The 25,291-nt window shown below is 40.8% G+C and overlaps 1 protein-coding gene across 1 annotated transcript in view; it reads left to right on the top strand.

The window, feature by feature from the left end:
* The window catches only part of LOC310854509 (glypican-6-like), a gene marked incomplete at its 3' end in the record, with an annotated part of 202,607 nt that overhangs the window by 106,301 nt on the left and 71,015 nt on the right, over positions 1–25,291 (top strand). Inside the window, exon 3 of the mRNA XM_083759189.1 lies at positions 14,210–14,601. Coding sequence (XP_083615315.1) covers positions 14,210–14,601 — 392 coding nt within the window. The remainder of the gene's footprint in view (positions 1–14,209; positions 14,602–25,291) is intronic.

The raw sequence follows: 25,291 nt of genomic DNA on the forward strand, positions 1-25,291 counted from the left end.
TTTAGTCAGAGGGAGGGTGAGCTAATTTTATTTTGAGTCCAAGGGAGAGTAATTCAATTTTGATAATAAAATGGTCAGAGTTTTTAGTATATTCATGCTTTACTACAGCTTTTCTGAATTCAGTCGAACTTTGGCTAACGGTACACCTCCGTTGATTTCACTTGGTAAGTTGGTAAATTTCTCATTCTTCCCCCTAATGTGTTAATCATCGTGATTGGTCTATCCAGAGTTATTGAGCAAGGTTTGTCACCAAAACGCTATTAATTAATAAGTACACTACCAGAAGGGATTTCTCCTCCCTCGCGCGTGCCCTCTCTTTCTCTCACCCCTCCCGTTTGTAATGCGGGAGCTGGCAAAACCTCTGGGAACTCGGATTACTCTCGTTGACTGTTGGGGCCGATTAATACTCCTATTTTAGAGCAGAATAAGAGCTCTGTAGAGCCTACAATGTGATGTCATTTGAGGTCTTTGGCTTTTTGTCAGGGATGCCTTTGCTGTTTTACCCGCGTTGGTTAAACGTTCGAACATTGTAAACTTTGCACATAACTTCAGTACGCGCCATGTCGGGAGAACTATTCCCTGTGTGTCTGATGCTATGCTGTTGCTCTGCGGCAGCTCTCTCAGAGAGAGCATTCCAAAGGGGGAGGGGCGGTGCAAGGCAAGGGGAATCGATCTTCAAGCTAACGACACGTCAAGCCTCGACACGTTGTTAGCTTGTAGATCTGCTCTTTTTGGCAAACGACACCGCCATACTATACAGAAATATAAATGAAGGTCTAGATACTGCGACTCATAATGTGCACTTGCTGTATCCGGAGCCTTGTCGACCTGGCTAGTGAAGCAATGGAGTACGGACAATCGGACATTAGCGCGATTGACTGCAAACAGATTAATATACCTAACGGTGGCCTGTTTCTCATAAAGGAGAGTCCTTACTCCTTACTGAGATCATAATCAGTGAAGCTGAGCATGAAGGTGGAGTGTGTCTGCATGTCGAGACTCCAGTGTCTGTCAGTGTAGTCTGACGTCTTTCTGTGGCCAGTGAACGAACACATGCTCAGTATTGCCAATTGGCCGGAACTGAACAAAATGTGATAGGCAACTAATGATGGCATAACGCAACCACTTCTTCCCAACATGCATTGCACTGTGTGGCTTGCGTGTCACGTGATCTGCGGTAGCCAAGCGGTAGCCAAACGGATGGGGGTATACGGAAGGGTCTAAGTAATAAATGTAATAAACTAAATTTGATAAACGGCGTTACATTTGTTGAATTGAAAAAAGGGCTTTGAGAGGCCCTGCATAATGCAATGGTCAATGTCTGTGAGGAGCAGGGGGGCTAGGACAGGCAGACAGACAGACAGACAGACAGACAGACAGACAGACAGACAGACAGACAGACAGACAGAGGTTTTGACAAGGCTGGTCCGTTCATGGGGTATAAATACTAATCCTCAAAGTATTAGTATTTGCCTACTGTACATCCACATGTACTGAACATTTATCTTTTTATTTTGCTTTATCATGGAAGTGCATGAAGAGATCATTCACAAATAAATTCTGGCCAGCTGAAAGAAAGGCCTTGGTTTGTTGTACAACGTACATGCTGTCTGAAAGTATCAATGCGTGGGTGCATTTTCTGGGTAAAAGGCCTTTGAATCCCTAGAAACACACATTTATGCAATATGTACTGTACGACCGTTCATTGTAAACTCTTATTAGTGAAGACTCATACACATTACAATTATGGTAATCTGCCTAGGTGCTTTTTTTAATGACAATATCCAACTCAAATCCAATACATGTTAACCCGTTTAGACCTGACGTCGAAATAAATAAAAAGTCTTCTGAAAGAACATATATTCAAAGATTTGTGCAGCATTTTCACGATTTTTCAAAAATAGCAGACCTTGCTTGTAGGTCTGCTATTTTTCAATAGCTAAATAATGCTTAGTTAAAACACCAATACGGGTTCCCGCCCAAAATGGGTTAAACAATATAAAAAAGATACCTGCTCTTTATTTCCCCCTGAACATTTTGCACCGTGCACGGTTTCAAATGTGAAACGAAATGTGCAGTATAAGAACATTTTGAAACAGCTCTCCCCCATATAAAGAAATGTCTTAAAGGAGCTATAACATAAAATTCTACTTTTTCCATTTCTTTTGTGTTTTTGGGGCTCCCATGTGTGTTTTCTATCCCCACAAATAACCAATTTTGAACAATCAGGCTTTCATATCATATAGGTGCTTTAATGGAAATTGCTCTCAGGAACAGCTCAACTGATTTTGGTCTCATCGTGATGTCATCAATGTCACCCTACTTTGTATAATTCCTCCTTCTTCAGTCTTCAGTTCCAAATTTGCATTTCCACTTTGTTTACAATGTCCACCATTGTTGATTTTCCAAGCTGGCATGGAATGGAAACAAGCCTGGTTTTATCTAGCATCAGTATTATAATGACTCAAATATTCAATAATCTGCATATCAGCACCCCCACCACCTCAGGACATTGTGGTATTGCAGCTAAAACTGCTTTCAAAGTCCAGAAAGAAATGACAATGCCTGGTTATATCAGAGTGGTGATTGAGGCTCAAACCATTAGAAATAACTTTGATGGACATAGACAATATGATATTAAATATTAAAAGCAGTTTTAAAATGCATGTTATTTGCGCTTTAATTTACCGCACTTCAAAAGCAGCAAATTGACACATTGATCAATATAGGTCTATATAAAAGCATTATCGTGTTACGAAAGTGATGGCTGGAGTTCTTGGAATCAGTCTATTGGCATAGATCCTCACTGTAATCCTAGGAGTTTGATGTGGGTGGCTTTCAATCCAACACGCTCCACAGTTCCCTCCGTGGCAGAAAGGCCACTTCAGTCAATCATTCAACAAGGCGTGTCATTTTGATGGACAAATCAATAACCACATCAGTCCAGCAGTATGAGCAGATCTGTTCTTCAGCAACCACATACGGTAGAATCTCAGAAAGAGGGAATGTTATTTTGTGGTCGGGGAAAGTGATCAGCCTTTGGTGTTTTAACAGCCTGTATGTCAACAAAGCTTATTATAGAAATTAGTTGACCAGCACCAAAAGTCTCTGGTTGTAATCTAAAAACAAGTGTGTAATACAAGGAAGTTTTACCACTGATTTGTTTATGTTTTACACTTTATATTTGTATTAATTTATTTCATTCTCAGATGGCCTTTCTTATACTGTATAGGTTGAAATGCCTATATTTTTCTGAATGTTCTCCTTTTGTGTTTGTGTGATTGGAGTTGGGAATTGGGTAAGACTATGTTAAGGTTGGGTCTATACTATAATGCATTATAACCACATGTATAATGTGTTAATAACGTTAGAAATGTTCGTTAGAAATGTTCGTTAGAAATGTTTATAATTAGTCATAACTTATAATAAAGACACATTATAACTACTGTAGCATGTGCTGTTCTCCTGAGCTTAAAATGCATTAAGACCAGCACTTAAAATGTTATAAACGTGGCTATAAATTGTCTTATAATAAATAATAATAATAATAATAAAACTTTATTTGTATAGCACCTTTCATGACATGAAATGCAGCTCAAAGTGCTTTACAGAGCAATGGAGAAAGAAAGAAAAGAAAAGCAAGGCATAAAACATTACAAATAATATCAGTAATGACATGAATAACAAAACAAAAAAAAGTAAAAATATTCTAAATAAATTTAAAGCAAGAGTGTAGAAGTGGGTCTTGAGATGTGCTTTAAAAATGTCTACAGAGGCTGCCTGTCGAAGGTACAGTGGGAGTTTGTTAAACTACAGAGGCTGCCTGTCGAAGGTACAGTGGGAGTTTGTTAAACTACAGAGGCTGCCTGTCGAAGGTACAGTGGGAGTTTGTTAAACTACAGAGGCTGCCTGTCGAAGGTACAGTGGGAGTTTGTTAAACTACAGAGGCTGCCTGTCGAAGGTACAGTGGGAGTTTGTTAAACTACAGAGGCTGCCTGTCGAAGGTACAGTGGGAGTTTGTTAAACTACAGAGGCTGCCTGTCGAAGGTACAGTGGGAGTTTGTTAAACTACAGAGGCTGCCTGTCGAAGGTACAGTGGGAGTTTGTTAAACTACAGAGGCCCCTAGAAGCAGAAAGCTGCTTCTGCGTATTGTTTTGTTATATGATTATAAACATTTTTAAGTGTTATAATGCCTTACATTATAATGCATTATAGACCCAACCTTTTAAGTAAAGTTGAAGTGATTTAAATTCAATTCAACAATGTTCATGTATATACATTTTAGTGGAGGATTTTAACTCATTTAGGCCGGACGTCGACATAAAAAAAACGTTTGCTCTGAAAGAATATATATTCAAAGGTTTGTGCCGCATTTTTACGATTTTTCAAAAATAGCAGATCTACAAGCTATGAGCTTGTAGATCTGCTATTTTTCAATAGCTAAAGTATAACATAATGCTTAGTTAAAACATCAAAAGGGGTTCCCGTCCAGAATGGGCTAAGGATTATGGCTCAGAGGAGGCTTAGCATAAGGCAGGGATATGACTGCAGGTGACATGCAGGTAATGACCATTCAAGCCACTCAATTAGCCTATGCAGAGCTCAATTAATTATGTGTGCTGGAAAAAATTCACCTCCACACCCTTCCATCAGTCCCTCTTCTCAGGCTCTGACCCGTGACACACTGGGTGAGTTATAAGATGACCCTCGCAGAGCTTTCCTTCAGTGAATGATAGACTATTTTCACTTTCATGGGAGAATTTAGCACTTTTATGTCTGCCTTTTAGAGCCAGGGAAAGCTTTCCCAGGCCATCTTTATGCAGTACTTGTAGCTGTATTTAATTCAATCTGTCATGGTACAGTAATAGAATTCACTCTGTGTTCTCAATGCTGTGTGAGGTCAAGTTTTGTTCTAGCCTACCTATTTCAAGGGTTTAGTTTAAGACGGAATTTGAATGTTTCTAGATAACTTTCAGATAACTTTCAAAAGTATGAAATCAGATTTTCGTGCATTTTAGTGTCAATCTTTTGTCATACAATTCCACATGATAGATAACATTATTGTCCTATCGTTGTAGTCATCTTTACATTGTTAAATGGCCTAATGTATTATGTATTTATTTATTATTATTGGTTATGATTTATATCTATCTATCTATTCATTCGGTACACTATAACACTTTTTTAACCATCAAACTTTGTTGTGTTTCCAAGGGTTTCGTAGCTCTCTGCAATGTAAGGTTAGGTTTTATGTTTTATAACTTTAATCCATTTTGGACGGGAACCCCTTTTGGTGTTTTAAACATTATGTTATAATTTTGCTATTGTAAAATAGCAGATCTACAAGCTCATAGCGCGCCACCGAGTGGCACGCTACGAGCTTGCAGGTCTGCTATTTCTTTTAAGTCGTGAAAATGTGGAGCAAATCTTTAAATATATCAGAGCGAACATTTTGAACTAAAATATTGGCTTCTGGGGGGTGCCTGGAACACCATATTTTGAGATGGGGGTCCGTGTGGCCCAATAGAGATAATTCTGGGGGTCCTTGACATGAAAAAGGTTGAGCACCACTGACATAGAAACATGGGTTTTTCAGAAAAATGTTTAGATTTTGAAGCCTTTTTTTTAATCGACCTCAGTCCAAAATGGGTTAAAGGCAGTTTGGGTCATGATCAAAGCATTTTGTAATATTTTTTGTAATAATTTGCTCTTCCAGATAAAACAAATAAGAGCCCTGGGTCTGGCTCCACGAGAAAGAATAAAAGTGAACTAAACGTGTCCTTGACTCAGGTCTGATGGGTCTAATGAAGCCCTGCAGGCTCTTATTAACACATTTTGGGCGGGAACTACTTTGGTGTTTTAAAGCATTATGTTATACTTTAGCTATTGAAAAATAGCAGATCTACAAGCTCATAGCGCGGCACCAAGTGCCGCGCTACGAGCTTGTAGGTCTGCTATTTTTGAAAAATCGTGAAAATGTACCTCAAATCTTTGAATATATATTATTACAGAGTGAACATTTTAACTCAAATCTTTGCTTCTGGGGAGGTCCCTGGAACAACATATTTTCAGATGGGGGGGGGGGGGGGCAGAGGGGTAACAAGAATACTCGCCACATTTATCCTTTTTGGCGAGTTAACTTGAGGATTCGCCGAAACGTGACGAAAACTCGCCGCGACATTTAGACATTTGTAGAATCCAGGTCTAAATGTGTTAAACAAACGCAGGTGTGATCATGGGTCACCGGTATTAGCCCTGGAATGGAGCCTGAGCCCACAGTAAAATCCTCCGTGTTCATGTTTCATTTATAAAATGTTGTTGTAGAAAAACTATAATTAACACTGAAGATTGTTTACAATAATAACATGCTGTAAATATGCACCTGTTTAAGACCAAGTCCAATCACCATGTTTAGAGTTCTGTCGCCTATGGAAGCATTTTGTACAGCAGAGCACACAGGGGGCAATATGATCATTTATCTAATAGGAATTGAAGTGAAGGGGGGGAGGTGCTGTGGCTGTGGCTGTAGGTAGACAGTTATCGCTTCTGCTGATAAGATGGCATTTAAACGTGCTGGGACGTTGATTTAGTACAGAATGTCACTTGGGGGCATGGAGATAAAACTGCTTATACAATAACACGCTCACACGAGAGAGTATAAAAGACAGTTTGATTAAAAAAATCTGAATATGTTCGTACCGGTGTTCATCGCTAATATATCCTTCTTTTGGTCGGACTGGCTTGTTTATCAAACGGCTGGGGTCGGCTGAGGTGATCTGTATGCTGATTGTACATGCACTACACGTGCTGACTGGATAAAAGACTCGACCAAGGGTTCAGACCTTGGAGTATATATGAATAGAGACGGCACCGGGTTTCTCTTTTATTGGCCCAAACTCATGAACGCGCTGTGCCGTTGACTATCATTGCACTGAAACAGCGTTCACGTGTCATCCTTGAACGTGCGCAATGATAGTCAACGGACCAGCGCGTTCATGAGTTTTGGCCCCAGCGCTGCAATACCAAATTATTCGGCCACTATGTCCATTTCGCCTGGGGGTTTCCTCCGGGTGCCGTCTCTATTCATATATAGGTCCAGACACACGCCAGAGCATGCAGGCAGTCAGGACTAGGATGAGGCAAGACAAAACAGCCCCTAGGAGTCCAGAGTCAGACGGCACAGCAGGTTACTACTGCAGTGGCAGGGCAGGCTGAGCATACTAGTAGCTACTACACATGCACGCACGCACGCACACACACACGCACAGGGGGTAGATGTAACGCTGATTAATGGAGATGGCAAGGTACACAGTAAGATCAGTGTTCATTTCACTCTCAGAGCGTACTGTACAAATGTCCATTTGGGTTAATAACAGGGATTTTACTGTGTTCCCCTGATCACTCTCTCCGTAGTAAGTAACAGTGGACAAATCCCATTATGTCTTGTAAACAGGGTTTTTCGAGATGCTATTGGTAGGCTGTCACCTGGAGCAATTGTAATTAGTATTAGTGTTTTAGATGTAGGTGGGGTGGTGCGTGCGTGCATGCGTGCGTGCCATAGACTGTAAAAAATATGGACAAAGCGTTCCCCGGGTCTAACATGAACGTAAAATGAAGCCTGTAATAATATGCTAATTCCTGATGTAAGTCGCCATCTTTCTAGATCCGTTTGGTACCAGCTGGCCATTGGCTGGCTCCGTTTTGTACCAGCTGGTCATTGGCTGCCCAGACAACGAGGCGGGACTTCCCCCCTTCTTCTCCGTTGGTTTTTATTTTGACTCGAGTGGGAGGAGAAGACTCTTGAGTGGGAGGGGAATCCCGATCATAGACTGTAACGGTAGCCACGCCCCTCAGAACATACGCGACTTTATGGTCATTTTTTTAATTAATGGGACCATAATTTTCCAAAAAGAATATTATGACATTAGAAATGAGACTTTAAACTAGTGACTGGAAGAAGAAAGTATTCATGACCATGTTTATTAAGGTAATACAGTCTAGGTGAAGTTGGGCCAAAATACATGGGCCTCTATGGAGCTATGGGGCTTTTTGGGTCCAGTCCAGCGCCACAACAGGCCATTATATGAACTACCGATTTCAAATGAGGCTTCACGAAATATCTGGCTGACTGCCCCCCTGGTGCGTGCGTGTGTGCGTGCGTGCGTGCATGTGTGCTTGCGTGTGTGTGTGCGTGCGTGTGTGCGTGCGTGTGTGCATGCGTGCGTGCGTGCGTGCATGTGTGCTTGCGTGCGTGGCTGAAACCTTGCCCACATTTGTTGTCATAGGATATGGATATGTAGACCAGTGGTTCTCAACCTGTGGGTTAGGAACCACAGGGGGTCCCCACATGATTTTAGGGGTGTCCCCAAGATGTGACAGTTTCAATATAAGAAAGAGAAAAAGAGTGAAAGTAGACGATCTACAACGCCTCAAGCTTGTAGATCGACCATTTTCACAATAAGGTTCTGTGGAACGGTCATAGACGACGTCACAGGTTGTCTGCCACATTGGCGCCACATTGAGATAAACATTGTTACAGCATATAGTGTTGGATCTTTAGAGGTCCTCTCCCCATAGTTTACAAAACAACACCTCACATACTGTACAGAGGCCCAGTCAATTAGAAAAATAAAGTATAATTATTCCCATCCAACATACAATGCAGGGTGTATCTCTTTTACAGTATCTTTTTTGATTGATTGAAATATTTATTAACAGTTTGCAGAATTTACAGTACATTTCAAGCACAAACTCAATACAAAGACTGTTAACTGTGAGTGGACGACCCAATTAAGCATTACACTTGTTTACAACAGGGTCCACATTGTTCAATTCATCAAAACATTTAGAGACATACAAATAGACATTTCTATGTAGCTAAAGAACAGAACAGGAATTCATCATATAGGAAGCAAAAAGGGAAAAGATACATTACATTACAGTGAGGGGAAATGGGGGGGGGTGAGGGGATTCAGATTTTACAGAGGCCAGTTTCGAATTGCAGCCATCCGTAGGTGCCCTTTGAGAGCGGTTTTGAAGGAGTCAAGGGATTCACATGTCTTAATGACTGTTGGTAGGGCGTTCCACATTTTGGTGGCATAGGAGCGAAAATAATTTAGTCCCTTGTTTGTGCCGAATCTGGGTTGAACATGGTTTGTTGCACTCCCTCTGGTGTTGTGGGTGTGGACTTCGTTTACATTAAGGAAGTATTTAGACAGGTACATGGGTATCTTGGTGGTGTATCGAATCTTGTGGACCAGACCCATTGCAAGATGCTGTACTCTGTCGTCGACCCTAAGCCATCCCAGCCTGTCAAAGTGGGCAGGGATGAGGTGGGTTCGGGGGGTGAGGCCAAGTAGGAGCCTGACCAGTTTGTTTTGGGAGGTCTGGAGCCTTGTTTTAAGGGCCTTTGAGGTGCTGTGGTACCAAGAGGTGGATGCATAGTCAAAGAAACCTTGTACAAGGGCTCCTGTTAAGGTCTTCAAGGTGTTTTTGCTGACCAGTGAGGAGATCCTGTAAAGGAATCTTGTTCTTTGATTGACTTTTTTGATTACGTTGGTGGCCATTTTATCACCGGAAAGATTGGCCTCCAGGATGGAACCTAGGTAGGTAATTTGATCTTTTCGTGTGATAATATTGTCACCCACTATAACCAAGAAGCCATCTGCCTTGCTGAGATTACTATTTGATCCGAAGAGAATGGATTCAGTTTTTCCCAGGTGTAAGGATAGTTTGTTATCAGCGAGCCAGGTGCAGATTCTACCGAGTTCAGAGCTGAGGGTCTTTTCAACCTGCAGTTTGTTCCTGTCCGAGACCAGCAGTGCTGAGTCATCTGCGAACAGGAACAAGTTGCAGTCACAAGCTGATGTCATGTCGTTAACATATATTAGGAACAGTAAAGGCCCTATTATGCTTCCTTGTGGGACGCCACAGCTCACTGGGAGGGGAGCGGACAGTGTTCCGTTCACCTCCACCATCTGTTCTCTCCCCTCCAGGTAGGATTGCATCCAGCTCACTGATGTGCTATCAAAACCAATAGCTTTAAGCTTGTTAACCAGTATGGAGTGGTTCACAGTGTCAAAAGCCTTTTGGAGGTCCAGCATGACCATGCCGCAGTATTTTCCAGCGTCCACCTCGTGTTTGATGTGGTCGCTCAAATAGAGGAGGCATGTGTCAGTGGAGTGGGATGTTCTGAAACCAGATTGGAACTCGTACAGCAATTTATTAGTGGCAAGATACTTTTCAACCTGTTCAAAGACTATTTTTTCCATCACTTTTGAGATGGAGCTTAGAATAGAAATAGGGCGGTAGTTGCCGGGTTCTAATTTACTCCCTTTTTTGCACAGGGGGGTTACTTTGGCCAGTTTAAAATCTTGGGGGACCTGTCCCTGTTTGATGGAGAGGTTTACTATGTGGGTGATGACGGGAGCTATGGAAATGGCTGAGTCTCTGAGAAATTTGGAGGGAATATTGTCATGGCCAGTGGCCTTGTGGGGTTGGAGAGCACTCCGTTTTTTAAGTACCTCCTCAGTTGTTACCATTGCCATTTTAAAATCATCTTTACAAACACCTAGGTTTTTGTAGAAGGCTTTGATGTGCTCTACACCAAAACGAGTGGGAGGGCAGTTTGTTAACCAGCATTGTTGCAATGTTTGTAAAGAAGATGTTCAAGTGGTTTGCTACATCAAGCTTGTCAGTGATGAGGGTATTATTCGATTTGATGTTTATGTTAGTAAACCTGGTTTTTAGTATCTGACCACAGCCTAGTTGGTTGTTTAGTAGCTTCCAAAGCTCCCGAGGATTGTTTTTAATTTCCTCGGCTTTATCATTGATAAAGTTACTTTTTGCTGATTTGGTCATGGCAATAACACCGTTTCTTAGCTTGTTACATTGGGTTTTTAGGATGTACAGTTTGGTTTGGAGATCACTGTCGAAGCGCTTGGCTAGCTTGGACTTGCATTTAAGAAGTTCAGAGCATTTGATGTCTCTGGTTTTCATTGCAGTCAGTATGTCCGAATTCATCCATGGCTCCGAGCGGGTTTTGACCCTGACGGTTCTCAACGGAGTCATGATGTTTAGTACTGATGTAAATTTGGTTTTAAAGCCAAGCCATGCTTCTTCGACTAGTGAGCTCCTGAGCACATCGGACCAATCCAGACTCTCCAGTTCTAGGTTTAAGGCCTCACTAGAGGCCTTTAACCTAGAACTGGAGAGTGTGGATCTATGATGGTACAGGGCAATTAAAACTTCTGCATACAGTATGTACATTTCATTAGCTTATTGACCTTGAGAATGGCATTTAGTTAATTTGTTAATGTATTAATGGTTGTTATCCTAGATAAAATACTGATTATTATTATTATTATTATGTACATTAGACATTATTGTCATATTGCCCTGTGTATCGTTTCAATTGAAACCTCCAGGGGCCTCCCGATTAAAAAGAAAATGGTAGCAGTAGTAAATAGTAATATTGCACTGCATTGCATCGCAGCCTTCCACTACTCAGCCTTGTCAATTATTCAGCCTCATGTGTCCGTCCACTTACCACTAGTTGCCTTGGCAGCAGCTAATAATCACTGCAGGCACTTGACCATGACCTGTCATGTCACGTTGTTAGTTTGTAATTGTTCCCACTTCCCAGTGTGTGCACTCGCAGAGTTGCGATTGCGTCACCTTACAGTCATTTCAAGACAAAGTAAAATAATTGTTTAATCAAGCTGCTTTTGTGTATTTTTCTACTTGGCTGTGCTGTATGCTGTTCATGTGTTTTGTGTATTTTTCTACTTGGCTGTGCTGTATGCTGTTCATGCTTTGAAGTCCGATAATACACACTGACACAAAGAAACGTATTATTATTATTAATTATTACAATCATGACGTCATGAACGGGGCCTCCCGATCCTTAAGGCCGCCCCTGCCTGTGTGGAACTGCAATCGCTATATCATTGTGTGCCTAGCCTAGCATTAATCCACTATACCTTACATTTTCACAAGTATCACAAACGTGTGCTCATGGCTATATCGGGCTAATAAGCCAGACTCAAATCACACTGTCGTGTGGTATTTGAGTCTGGATATGCTGTGTATGGATCTTGTTTCCCGGGGGGGGCGGGTTCAAACATTTTCTCTTTGACGCAATTGGTCAGAGCTACTGTCAGTCAAAGGTCTCAAGCATTGAACGTCACTGTACCAAAGCCCGCCCATATTGTACCGTGGCGTGTCCCGATTGGCCACACCAGTTCTCTGGTGTAGGAAATGGGCGTACAATTGAGCCTCTCCAGACCGTAATCCGCCGGCAGGCAATTTTCTTTTGCCAACGGCTGATTCGGTCTGGCTTATTAGCCAGGCTAATATCGGGGGTCACCATTGTGCACCAAGAGTGCACATAAATGACACCCTGCCAACAAATCACAGCAATTACAAATGCGAGAGAGTTAATATTTTGGAGCGCGCAACATGCACTATTATGTCTGTGTTGTTTGTTTACAGAGAGGAAAGGAGGCCGTATATTTGACATTAGTGCATGGGGAGATGTTTTATGATCCCTGTAGTGTTAATTCCTTCCACACAGGAGCAAGGAATCCTATTAGTTAAGCTTCAGTAAGACTCCGCTGCTTATGGCTTTATTTTTTTCTTTTGTTGTTTGTCTTTTTGGTTCTTTTTGGTGGTTGCTGTTTGTCTGTGTTGATGCTCAGGAGGTCTGCATCCAGCAGAGAAGAAAGCTATAGGGAGGCAAACTGACAAATACATTATTAATTAATTGATGTGGAGGCTGTATTTTAAACTATAGCTGCAGCTGTGTGTTGTTAGTTACAGTAGTTAGTTAGTTAGTTACTTCCATTAACATTTTATTCACACAGTAAGTATACATAGAAATAAAAAAGGATAAATAAACAATAAATAAATACATAACAATTGGAATTGGAATTGTTTTCCAAAAGCTGCATTATTTAAATAACCGTAAAGGTTCATTTAAGTTGACCTGCTCCTCAATATCAAGAAAGAAAGAAAGAAAAATAGGAAACATATTCAAGAGTTCCAAACAAAATACACTATACATTTACATGTATATCTGTATATATCTGTCACGTGCATTTGTCAAATATCTGCATATAATCAAAAAGCATTTTATTCTAGCAAATTTAAAGCATGTTTATTCATAAATAATGCGTTGGTTTGTATTGTGTGTGTGAGAGAGAGAGAGAGAGAGAGAGAGAGAGAGAGAGAGAGAGAGAATAGACGCGTCCGAGCTTCATGATTTTGGGTCACGTGACGCAACTGTGTAGTGAATAATTATAGAAATGAAGACACGTGTCCTTGCATCATAATGACATTGTTACTACACTAAGTGCACCATATCCTTCTATTCATTCAGAGAAACAGTTCTTGTTTTCATGTCATATAATAAAAACAAGAAGCCCGTTCATTGTACTTTCTTTCAGTCTACTGTAACACAATATTCAATTATAGGCCAGCTGCCTGGATGGTCAAATAAATAGTCTCTGTGAGAAATAAATGTGTCTGGAAATAATAGAAGCTATTCAGGATGATAATGTATACTGGTGTCTGTGTCTAAAACTTATGAATATTTTGTTACAGTATGCAATCAGAACCTTTACATTAATCATTCATGGTCTTTGTGGCCCATTATTTCTGCTATTAAATTATTAATGCTTCGGACTGACTTTCTGCACATAATCAAGTACCTATTATTGGCTGTATGCTTTGTCCCAGTATACTGTACTGCACGTAGACAGAACCATGAGACGGGACTTAAATTATAATATCTCTTAAAGAAGACTCCAACCAAGAAATACACAGTCAAATGCTCAGTGTCAATTTTTTGTTTTTGTTGTGGTTTTGGTTTGGAGTTAAATGAACACTGAGGATTTTGTTCATTTTGTTTTTCAATGGCCGTTTCACATGGTAAGGTTTTTGAGTGGAATGTATTTCCCTTGAGCATGTTTCAGATGACGGCATGGAGGCTGACTGGTGCTACTGTCATGCAAGGCTACGCGTTTGCTTGAAATAAAAAGTGTGCTTTAGAATGTCTAACCTTTTTAATTTGACAGTTCTTTGAAAATAGTGCTGAGTCAACAAATAAATGTGAAATTACTTCACAAACGGTTCATGATTTTATAATAACAAATGTATCATTTTATCCCCCCCCCCCCCCCCCCCATCCCACCCAAACCATTTTCCCAGAGTTTTTCTTGGAGCTGCTGGACAATTCCGAGAAGTCTCTGAATGACATGTTCACGCGGACATACGGGAAGCTGTACATACAGAACTCGGAGGTGTTTCAGGACTTGTTCACGGAGCTGAAGCGCTACTACACGGGAGGCAACGTCAACCTGGAGGAGATGCTGAACGACTTCTGGTCCCGGCTGTTGGAGCGCATGTTCCAGCTCCTCAACTCCCAGTACCACTTCTCAGAGGACTACCTGGAGTGCATCAGTAAATACACAGACCAGCTAAAGCCCTTTGGAGATATACCCCGGAGGCTCAAGGCTCAAGTCACCAGGTCTTTCATCGCAGCGCGGACGTTTGTCCAGGGGCTGATGGTGGGCCGGGAGGTAGCCAACAGAGTCGCCAAGGTGAGTCTAACCTTCGTTTAATCAATAATCATCATTTTGACTGTTACAGTACTGTGTGTTCTGCATTCTGCTGAAGCGAAGGAAATAGATGTACTGTTTCCACTGCAGTCCAATGAATCTCTCATTATTATAATTATACATTCTTGAATCTGTCCATAGATGGTTTCAAAGTCTCTCACCGCTAGGAAACCTGTTTTCACGACTATGATCAACACAAATTAAAAACAAACTGAGCTTTTATAATCATGGATAGAAAATGTCGTGGACATTATTTTGTAGGATATAGTTAGCTGAACTGATAGTCAGAAGTTATTTTAAAGTACGCTAAATGGCTGCTTGGAACATGTGCGTGCCCAACAGTGCCCATCAGCCTGATTACTCGGCCACAGAAAGTGCTGCTTGCAGAGCTGTTGAGACCTGCGGTGTGACTGCGTGCAGCATATTCTCCATAATTGTTTATCCAATCAACATCACACTTAATTGTGACACTGCTCTTCCCTTTGGTCCTCAGCAATACACCAGTGAAATCAGTCGGGAACAGTTCTCAAGATAATATTATGTGACTGACTGGCTGACTGGCTGGATGGCTGACTGACTGACTGGCTGGATGGCTGGCTGACTGACTGACTGGCTGGCTGGCTGGCTGGCTGGCTGGCTGACTGACTGACTGACTGACTGACTGACTGACTGACTGACTGACTGACTGACTGACTGACTCACTCCATGAATTCTTTGGACGGGTCAGTGGTTACAAACTAGATGCTCTCAAAGGTTGGATCGTTATGGGCAGCTGTGTTGTTGTTTACAGACAGTCTTTGTATTAAATCAATTTATTTTCCCTCTACCACTAGAGAGAAAATGTGTTTATTCCATACTGTATTACCATATTTGTTTGAATGCACTTTGTTTGGATGCCCGAGTTTAGGGGCCACTGCCTTTTTTTCTCCTTTTTATCACTTTTTTCCTTTTTTCCTCTTCGACTGAAGCCAGTGCACATTTTTTCATGTGATTTTTGGAGTGTCTTCCATATTCCATGTGCAATGCAAAGGAACCACCCGTGGAGATCCAGGCTTTGGGCTAAAGACTGAGATTAAAGGGAAAATGCCCACAGGCCACTCATGCGCTGAAGGATTCTGTTTGCAATGTGTACATTTGTTATTCTCTTTTTAATATATTTTCAGATGCATGTTCAAAAATTAAGAAACAACTTTCATGTTAGCAATTAATTTCTTGGGTTTTATCCTCAACTGTCTATGGTTTAGTTTGAAATTTGTTGAATTCATTAGACTTAGAAAAATAAATATGTTCAAAGAGCTTTATCAAACATTAGGGATTAGAATTTTATTTTAAACAGCTTAGGATAATATTAAACACTGAGTTATGGAGAAAAAAAAGTATTCTATTTGAGAATGACATCACTAAATAGTTTCTGTACTTAAACTCTATTTCATTTTATGAGTCAGTTGATATGCTAAGAAAGTCACTAAATAAACCTTTTCCTTGTGCGAGAGCCACAAAGCACAGACACTGCTGTGTCATTTGATAGACTTTTTGAAGATCCAGCAGCAAAGATGAGCATGAATATTTAATGTTTTGACTGAGGTTTATAGCCACTGCAAGATAAATTATACAATCATAAATAATAAAAAAATAAATCACAATGTGCATTCATTACCTCAATCTATCTACAGTGTGTAAATCAAATCGATCACATCAATTTGGGACCCTTAGAGGCAGGGCTGTCATGGCTACCAAAAATGTTTATTGTGCATTAGATTTGCAGTCACTTATCATGCTATTTTCTGTTGACCCCAGGAAGTATAACTCACTGGAGTGAACTGGCCCTGCCTTCAACCAGAGACAATTTATGTAAATGTGTAGACTATTCCTCAGAGCAGCTTTACATTTAAGCAAAGATAGAATTCCTTTTTTTTTTATCACCTCTATTGCCTTAATAGTTAATACTTACTGTCCCTTTGAGCAGAGCCCGAGAGACAAATGGTGTGAATAAAAAAAAAGAGGAAATGAAAGAGAGGACAAAAATAAACGTGATGAGATTGGAGAATGACCTTTAATCATTCCTGACTGGGCTGAAACCCATGTTTTGACCTTTACTCCCTGAGATTATTAGTACCTCCGCCTGTCTGTGGCAAAGCTACATGTACAATAAGCTTCCAATGACAACCACTTAACCTGCAAGGTTATGGTATGACCTAGGTATATACAGAATTAATTCTCCTGCCTTGTTCTTAGTCCTGTATTGAATGTTGTTGTTGTGTGTATTTTGTGTGTATTTTACTATGATCTGGCTGCAAACCAATTTCCCGCAAGGGACAATAAAGCTAACCTTGAACAGTAGACTAAATACACACATCACAGCTACAATACCAAAGATTCAGTATTTAAATTGTGTACTGTCAGATTCATATAATGATACACACACTGCAACAATTTATATTATCTGTGTGTAATATGAACTTGCTTGAAGCGTGACTTCAAACTCAAGGCTAAGATATATATATATATATATACACACACACACACACACACAACAGCCTGTATTTATTTAACTAGACCTGTGCCTGTCAGGCACCAGCCTACTTGGGAACGATGCAAGTTGGGAACAATGAACATCAGAAATGTATACCCCACCCAGCTCAGTGGCCTTGTGGTTAGAGTGTCCGCCCTGAGACTGGGAGGTCGGGGTTCAATCCCCAGCCGGGTCATACCAAAGACTCGGAAATGGGAGCCAGTGCCTCCCTGCTTGGCACTCAGCATCAAGGGTTGCATTGGGGGTAAGTCCCTGCGACATACTAGCGTCATGTCCAGGGGCTGTACTTGTACATCAAGCTGCCTCATGCTACAGAAACAGGAGATAGGCTCCTGCCCCTATGGGCCTCATGGCTCTGCAAGGCTTACTTACTTTATAAGTAAGCCTTATAAGTATGCAATACCCATTATATATGTTGTTATAGCACCCGTTTAACCCTGTGTCCCTTTTGTGGCCATACTGTACAAGGAGATATCTGTATCTGTCTGTCTCCCTGTATCTTTTTTATGCCCATATATGGAGCTCTCTGTCTATCCTTGTCCCTTTTATGCCGATATAGGGAGATCCCTAATGTTATCAGTATATATGCATTATGCATATATCGGCACGCACACTGCTTGTTGAGACTAACAGCTGTTAACCTGCTGCTCTAGAGCCGCATGTGGCTCATATGCACTCTCCCGTGGCTCCCAGGTGCAGGATTTAGAAAGGCAAAGAAGTATTTAACAGGATCCACACCGATGGATGGTCTGGTCGTCTTTCAGGCTCCCCTGCCTATATGTTTAAAGTTACCGTTGACACTGCACCGACCGCTGAGTTGCTTGTCATGGAAATCCACTTTAAAACGCTGCATGTAATCGCTTGTTGTAGTCTTGAAAAAGTGGCGATCACAATTTCCCTTAAAAGATTTTTTTTCTTTTACATTTTAATCATAATTTATAATTGTAGTAGACATGCACTTTACATTCTCCTATTGTACATACATCATTAAAATGTCACCTATTACACTAGATAAAAATAAGACTGAATTATTGAAGGAAAATCAAGAATTTATTAATGCCTGGATAGGTTTATTTGCTTTCACCACCAACACTGCTGGCTTACTGGTATACTTGATCTGCTTTGAGAAATTAGCAAACAATAAAAAGTGATGTTGAAGAAAAAGCACAAATAATGAAAGTTTGCTTTATTAACATATTTTGCGGCTCCAGACATATAATAATACATGAATACATTTTGGGCCAAAATGATAATAAAGGTTGCCTACCCCTGCACTAAGGGTAAGGTAAACAATTTAGATTTATTGCACTTGAGTGCAATAAATCAGTCAGCAAGTTGTTGGTAATAAGTCTCTCTCCAAACCTTGCAAAGTATCTATAAAACACTATACAGTAACTAAATATGACTTGCAGGAAAATACCCATGCCATAAAAAGTCCTTTAGCATAATTATCATTGTAGCAAATGACATACTGTGTCCATAAAAATCCCTTAAGGGGACAACTTTTCCCTCCAGTGCAGCAGTCAATTTAACGATGTCTTTTATGGAAACAATCTTTAAAAGGTCAAATTCATAATGCACCAGAGGCTCCACCATCTCTGGGTGAGATATTGTTGCCTCAGAGACTTGAAACTGAACCATGAACTTAATGTCAAATACTAACTACAGTAATACAGTAACTTACAATAAGCCATGAACTTACTATAAGCCACGAACTTCTAGATGGAATTTATAGCTCTTAAATAAAACGGCATGCACCATAGCATTGGATTGCATGCGGTATACAACTTTATGTATACTTTAAAGAGAATCATTTAGATTCTTCATTAGCTTGTCTTGTGTACCACTACCATTAGCTTGTCTTGTGTACCACTACCATTAGCTTGTCTTGTGTACCACTACCATTAGCTTGTCTTGTGTACCACTACCATAGGCGGCGGGTGCGTAAGGCTAGGGAAGGCTTAGCCTTCCCAAAAATTATTTGGGTTTTTTTTTTTAATATACAGTATATACTGTATACTGTATATAATATATGTGCCCAGCATTATAGAAGGCTAGTGTGTGTGTGTGTTGTCGCTGCCCCCTGGTGATCGCTGATCGGATAGGCTATATACACTATACAGCAACTGGCCTAATCAGCATATGATTGACTACTATTGGTATGTCTGTAAACCTCGTCTTCCAGTCGCTTTGTAGCAAAGAGTAGCGCGCGCTGGTTTGTTTTGGGAAACAGCAAAACGCAAAATGTATTTTTCAAGGCAAAGATAAAGTAGCCTAATTCAGAAGAAGAAGCTGTGAGTCGGCTGTCAGCACTCAGCAGCACCACCAGTGCCGCACGGTTCACGGTTCACAGTCCACACCACTGCAGCAACACTGACACGTTCAGCGGAGTGACTGCTGTCTCTGTGCCGTCTGTGAAGAGCCATGAGCCGCGACTCCTGGAGGGGCAGCAACACCGCCGGGTAATCTACACTGACTGACTCGAGACTTGAGAAAAAGACGTCCAAAAGTCGTTGTCTGTGTATAGGCTAATTCATTGGTAAAAGTATGCTAAATAACTCATTTTTAGACCATCTGGGAAATAAATAAATAAATAAATAAATCCCCCCCCCCCCCCAACGCAATTCTATAGCAGCCTACCCAAAGGTAAAACGCACCCGCCGCCTATGACCACTACCATTAGCTTGTCTTGTGTACCACTACCATTAGCTTGTCTTGTGTACCACTACCATTAGCTTGTCTTGTGTACCACTACCATTAGCTTGCCTCCGTGGCCTTTGGTTTATTTGTATATTTTTTACATTTCCACTTGTTCTTTATTTTCTTTATTTTGTATTCTTAGCTCTACATCTCTCAGTTTCATGCCTACCTCGGTGCTGCTATGATAACTGAATTCCCCTCACAGGATCAATATAATATTTATCTATCCACACATCTGTCCTGTGCTCACATCTGTCCTACACAGTCAAATCCTCAGTGTTCATTTCACCCATTTGCAACTCAGCGACTGAGTGTGTACAAACGTAACCAAATGGACCTTTACGAATCCATTTAGGTTATTTGTACACACTCAGAGTTAACCCATTTTGGGCGGGAACCCCTTTTGGTGTTTTAAACATTATGTTATGATTTAGCTATTGAAAAATAGCAGATCTACAAGCTCAACAAGCTTGTAGGTCTGCTATTTTTGAAATGTGGCGCAAATCATTGAATATATATTTCAGACGGAACATTTTTAACTAAAATATTTGCTTCTGGGGGGGGGTCCCAGGAAATACATATTTTGCGATGGGGGTCCGTGGCCCAATAGAGATAATTCTGGGGGTCCTTGACATGAAAAAGGTTGAGCACCACTGACATAGGGTTTTTTAAATTTATTTAGAAGCCATTTTTTTTAATCGGCCTCCGTCCAAAATGGGTTCAATGAACACCGGTGGTTTTCCTGTGTAACTCGGGTTAAATCCCATAGTCCCACTTCCTCATCAATTATGAAGTGCAGCCGGGGAACGACATAGCGCTGCTTACAGGCCTGCCAACCCAGGGAAAAGCCACAGGACTGGAGGTGAGAAGTTGCCTGACATGACAAATCACCTTGACCTGAGCTTCACCCTCAGTACTTGCTGCTTTCAGCTGCAAACATTAACTCCAACATCTCACCGTTGTTTTCAGAGAGGTGGATGGATGAGAAGCCCCCCCTAATAATACTGTAGTTTGAATGTATTTACAGTACTGCAAGACTTTCTCATTCTTCTTTAGATATTGGACAAAACTGTACGGTATGCACGGGAACGGGAAGTGAGTCATTCTTGGGAGGGTGTTTATGGTATTATGTTAAGATTGGACACTTCAGTGAAATGTGCGCCCAGGTCCTGTTGATTGGTTACATTTGTCATCCAGAGTGAGGGGTATTTTTTATTTACACTAAAATGTTTTGCATTAATGTTTGAGAACATATGAGGCAACCTATCACGCACACACACGCAGGCAGGCAGGCAGGCAAGCGGGCGGGCGGGCAGGCACGCAGGCAGGCAGGCAGGCACGCAGGCAGGCAGGCAGGCACGCGCACACACACATCTCACACATCACACATCATAGTCATTTGGTGTCTTATTTGAGGACAACATTGATTTATGCCTTTGTACAAGACAGCTGTTTAATCCTATTGACATGTTGATGAATAACAGTATGGACCATTGCTAAGACCTTAGATCACAGAACATAACTAAAGCAGCTTTGTGACGCACAGGGATAAATTGACTAACGTATCTCTGAGTTGAAATGAGCTGCTTTAGACCATCTGTCCATTCCATTTGCCACGCTACTTTAACAGCGCCGGATGATGCTCTGATGACAATGATGAGCGTTGCATAATTACTGTTCATTTGGTACGCAGCGATGTAGGAATGGACATTTTATCACTCCACAAAATGGGATCGCACTGGCCTTGAACTGAACGGTTTTTCAAAGCTTATATCCTGGATTAAGAAACTGAATCTCTACATATTATGGTGACCATTAAGAGTTCCATCCTGTTGGTACTTAAAACACAGTTTGATCCATGGAAGACCTGCTTAGAAAAGATTGCAAGGGATTTGGGCCTTTTGAACTGTTTAAAGTTCAGGCATTTAGAGCAGTTATCACTCAGTTTGCAGTCTGCATGTGCATGGATATCTGGCCTGGTGCACGGCACATATTTATTCATGGGGACAGGAGGAAGTAGGGTGTTTTGTGCGAGCGGATTTGTTTATCCAAATGGCTTATACTTGTCATGCTGATCTCATTATAATACCCTCTTTCTACACACACTATATCAGATAGTTTAACATTTAGCTCCAAGGCGGTGTCTAATCTTTACACTTTTACTGTACCTTAGTTTAAAATGCTCTGCCAAAGTCTTTGCTCACATGTGGGAAATGTCACGAGTCCTTACAGTACAGTACATAATTTTCATATTTTTGTATATTCTTTTTTTTTCCAACCACTCTCTTTGCCTGTGTGTGTTTGTCATCGTCGTATAATTCTCTCTGCGAGGTGCCTCGTTTTTGTGTAGCTTACTCATAATTTCACTTTTGATTAACAGATTAGTGGAATCAATATCATAATTTAAGACTTTGTTGTTAAGCTTTGTTTCCCCTTTTCCTAAAAAATGCTTATATTGTGTCTCGTAGCCTATTAACGATGATTAACATTTGAATGGCATTAATTACAGTTACATAGCAGATTCAAACATAAAAGTGCCAATATTCTATAGTTGCACTATTGCTTCCTCCTGTTCAACGATTCAGAATTCAAGATGATCTATATTATCCCATTAGGGGAGCATTTCTTTGCAGCCAGGGTGTACATAAAAATACTGAATACAACAACAACACAATAAAACACTGAGCTATACAGGGAAACGGCAATTTAGAAAATGTGCATGTGCGAAATGTACTGTATAAGGCAGTGGTTCACAAACTTTTTCATGTTAAGGACCCCCAAATCAACATTTATTAGGCCACGGACCCCCCATTTGAAAACATATGCCAGTGACCCCGATAAGGGAGGATTTTTACAGCTCTAGTAGTTAATGGCATTTCTATCTCTGGCACCCCAATTTATATTAAAAATCACACCAGTGTGAACCAAGTGGTGCAACTCCCGTCTATTGGTTCTCTGTATCGTTCCAATTTGTATCATTCCAATTTCTTCTCTGTATCGTTCCAATTTCTTCTCTGTATCGTTTGCGTCCAGCAGGTGGCAGCCATGTCACATACTTCTCTCGTTCCAATTTCACGCATGCGCACACCACTCGTGCTCACACAGGTACATCACAAACAGGTACACAGGTACACGGACATTGCTTGCTGGATGTAGAAGTGGTTGCACCACTTAAAAAAAACACTGTTAATTTAACTCTGAGAGTGTACAAATTAATGATTGCTTTTGGACCTGTAAATTACAACAAAACCAACTAAGGCGTGTGTACTGGTGTGGTACTACTGGTTTACCAGTATGGGGTTCAACTCCCTGCGGTAATTGAGCTAGGTACCCCCTGGAACTCCCTCAAGTACCCCTAGGGGTCCTCGGACCCCACTTTGGGAACCCATGGTATAAGGTACTGTAGTACAAGGAAGGAAGGAATGCAAGCAGTGTGCATGTAGGAGTGGATGGTCCTGGTAGTCCAATATAGCATTATATCCCCCATAAGGACCTGGCAGTTAAAAATGTCCAAAAGCTAGGCATGACTTGAGTCTGTTCTTATTGGACAGATTGGACAAAAGTGTTTTTTTATATAATCTTTCACTGGTACATTTTTCATGATAACCATTGTTTATGACATCTTCTCTAAACATTATTAAACATCATTTTAATTGGGGCTGCCCTAGTGTAGTGGTTAGAGCATAATATGCTCTAACCACTACACTAGGGCAGCCCAAATTAAAACTCAAAATCAAACTCACAACCTTCCACATAATAGGCATATTATGCCTCTAGACTGGAAAGCACACTGGCTGGGCCAGGCTAACAAGCTCACAATGCATCAGCACACTGGCTGACTGGGCCAGGCTAACAAGCTCACTACAACGCATCACAAATGAGAAATTACATGACCTGGTAGATTGGCTATTTTAACCTAATGTTCATGATAAAATGCCACAATTTTTTCTTCTACCTCATCTGTGTCTCATGGGAGGGCTGTGGGCAGTTCAAAAACCCATCCACCAGTGACGTGGGGAATCAAAGCTAATAGAAACTGCAGGCTTTCTATTCCTGAAAAAAAAGGTCTGAACCAATGGCATGTTGACACTTCCTCTAAATCCTATATATATATACTTCAAGCCTGAAAATCCACCTTTCAGCATGCCAAAGGGAGAGGAAATGATTAGTCTAGTCAAGTGACTACCCCCACCTCCTTATAACCCCTTCTTTGTTCCCCAACATGTACATTATGTTTTACCTTTTATTAGATTTTTGTTGTTATTTTTCATGTCATGATTATGAAATACCCAGGACCTGAATGGTCCCATTGGACGTGTGTTTAACTGTACTTGATTATTTTCCTGTTTGACTGTACCCTGTACTGATTACATTTCTGTCAATAAAGTATTCAATCAATCATATATATATATATATATATATATATATATATATAGTTTATCTATCTATATATATAGATCTGCCTAACGATTATGTCACTGGTGGATACATTTCTGAACTGCCCACAGTCCAGACATATTTTATCATGATCATTAGTGAGGACCAATTCAGTGAAGATGAAAAGGGGTGAAGTGGTCCTTTAAAACAAAACTTCTGTTAAAAAGTTCTCGGTAGAAAGAGTTAAAAAATGTATCTCTGAAAAGATTTAGAGGAAGTGTCAACATGCCATTGGTTCAGACCGTGGAACTCTGCAACACTGTAACCTGGTCTCTCCAAACTGGATGTGACAGACAATCTTTGACAAACCTTCTTTAGACTATTTTTGAGATGTAGTTTGTCAAAAGTACTTCTATGTGCTTTGGCAGTGGCAGTTTTTCACTTTAGTCTTTCCTCCCTAGAAGATGGATGTTGTTGAACAGTGTTGTGGAGTGGTACAGGTATATACTGTACGCATATACAGAGAATCAACAAATATACAGACAAGGTTGAAATGGAGAGATTCTCTGGAGTCTAGACTAACCCCGGCCTGACCTGAGTTGGCTCTGTAGCTACTTGTTCGTCTTTTATTCCCTCCACACCAAATGCCTTCCTAAAAGAATTATAGGTTTCAAGTGATAAATGTAAATGTATTAAGTTGCTTCTGGTGTCTATTGGGTCCAAGTGAAACACGTCTACTCATTTTGTAGTACACGCAGGGCCGGTTCTAGCTCGTATAGCGCCCCAGGTGAACTCCTGTAAAAGCAGTGCATTGAAATTCAGTAAGTGAGTCTGACAGCCTGAATACATTTATTGCACTGTACAGGTCTTTAGGCACGATTTCTCAAACATTCCGAATATGGCCAAATAAGCCATAGGCCTATACAGTAAAACCTCCTTGGCTAATTCTAAGCATAATGTGATAGAATTTGGCATAGTATCAATATAATACATTTCAATAGTACTCATCTCACAAAATATCAGCATTATATCGACATATTTTTATTTAGCCTTGCTGAGGAA

The sequence above is a fragment of the Protomyctophum parallelum genome, assembly GCF_964188405.1.
Source record: "Protomyctophum parallelum genome assembly, chromosome: 2".
In the NCBI taxonomy this organism is placed as follows: domain Eukaryota; kingdom Metazoa; phylum Chordata; class Actinopteri; order Myctophiformes; family Myctophidae; genus Protomyctophum; species Protomyctophum parallelum.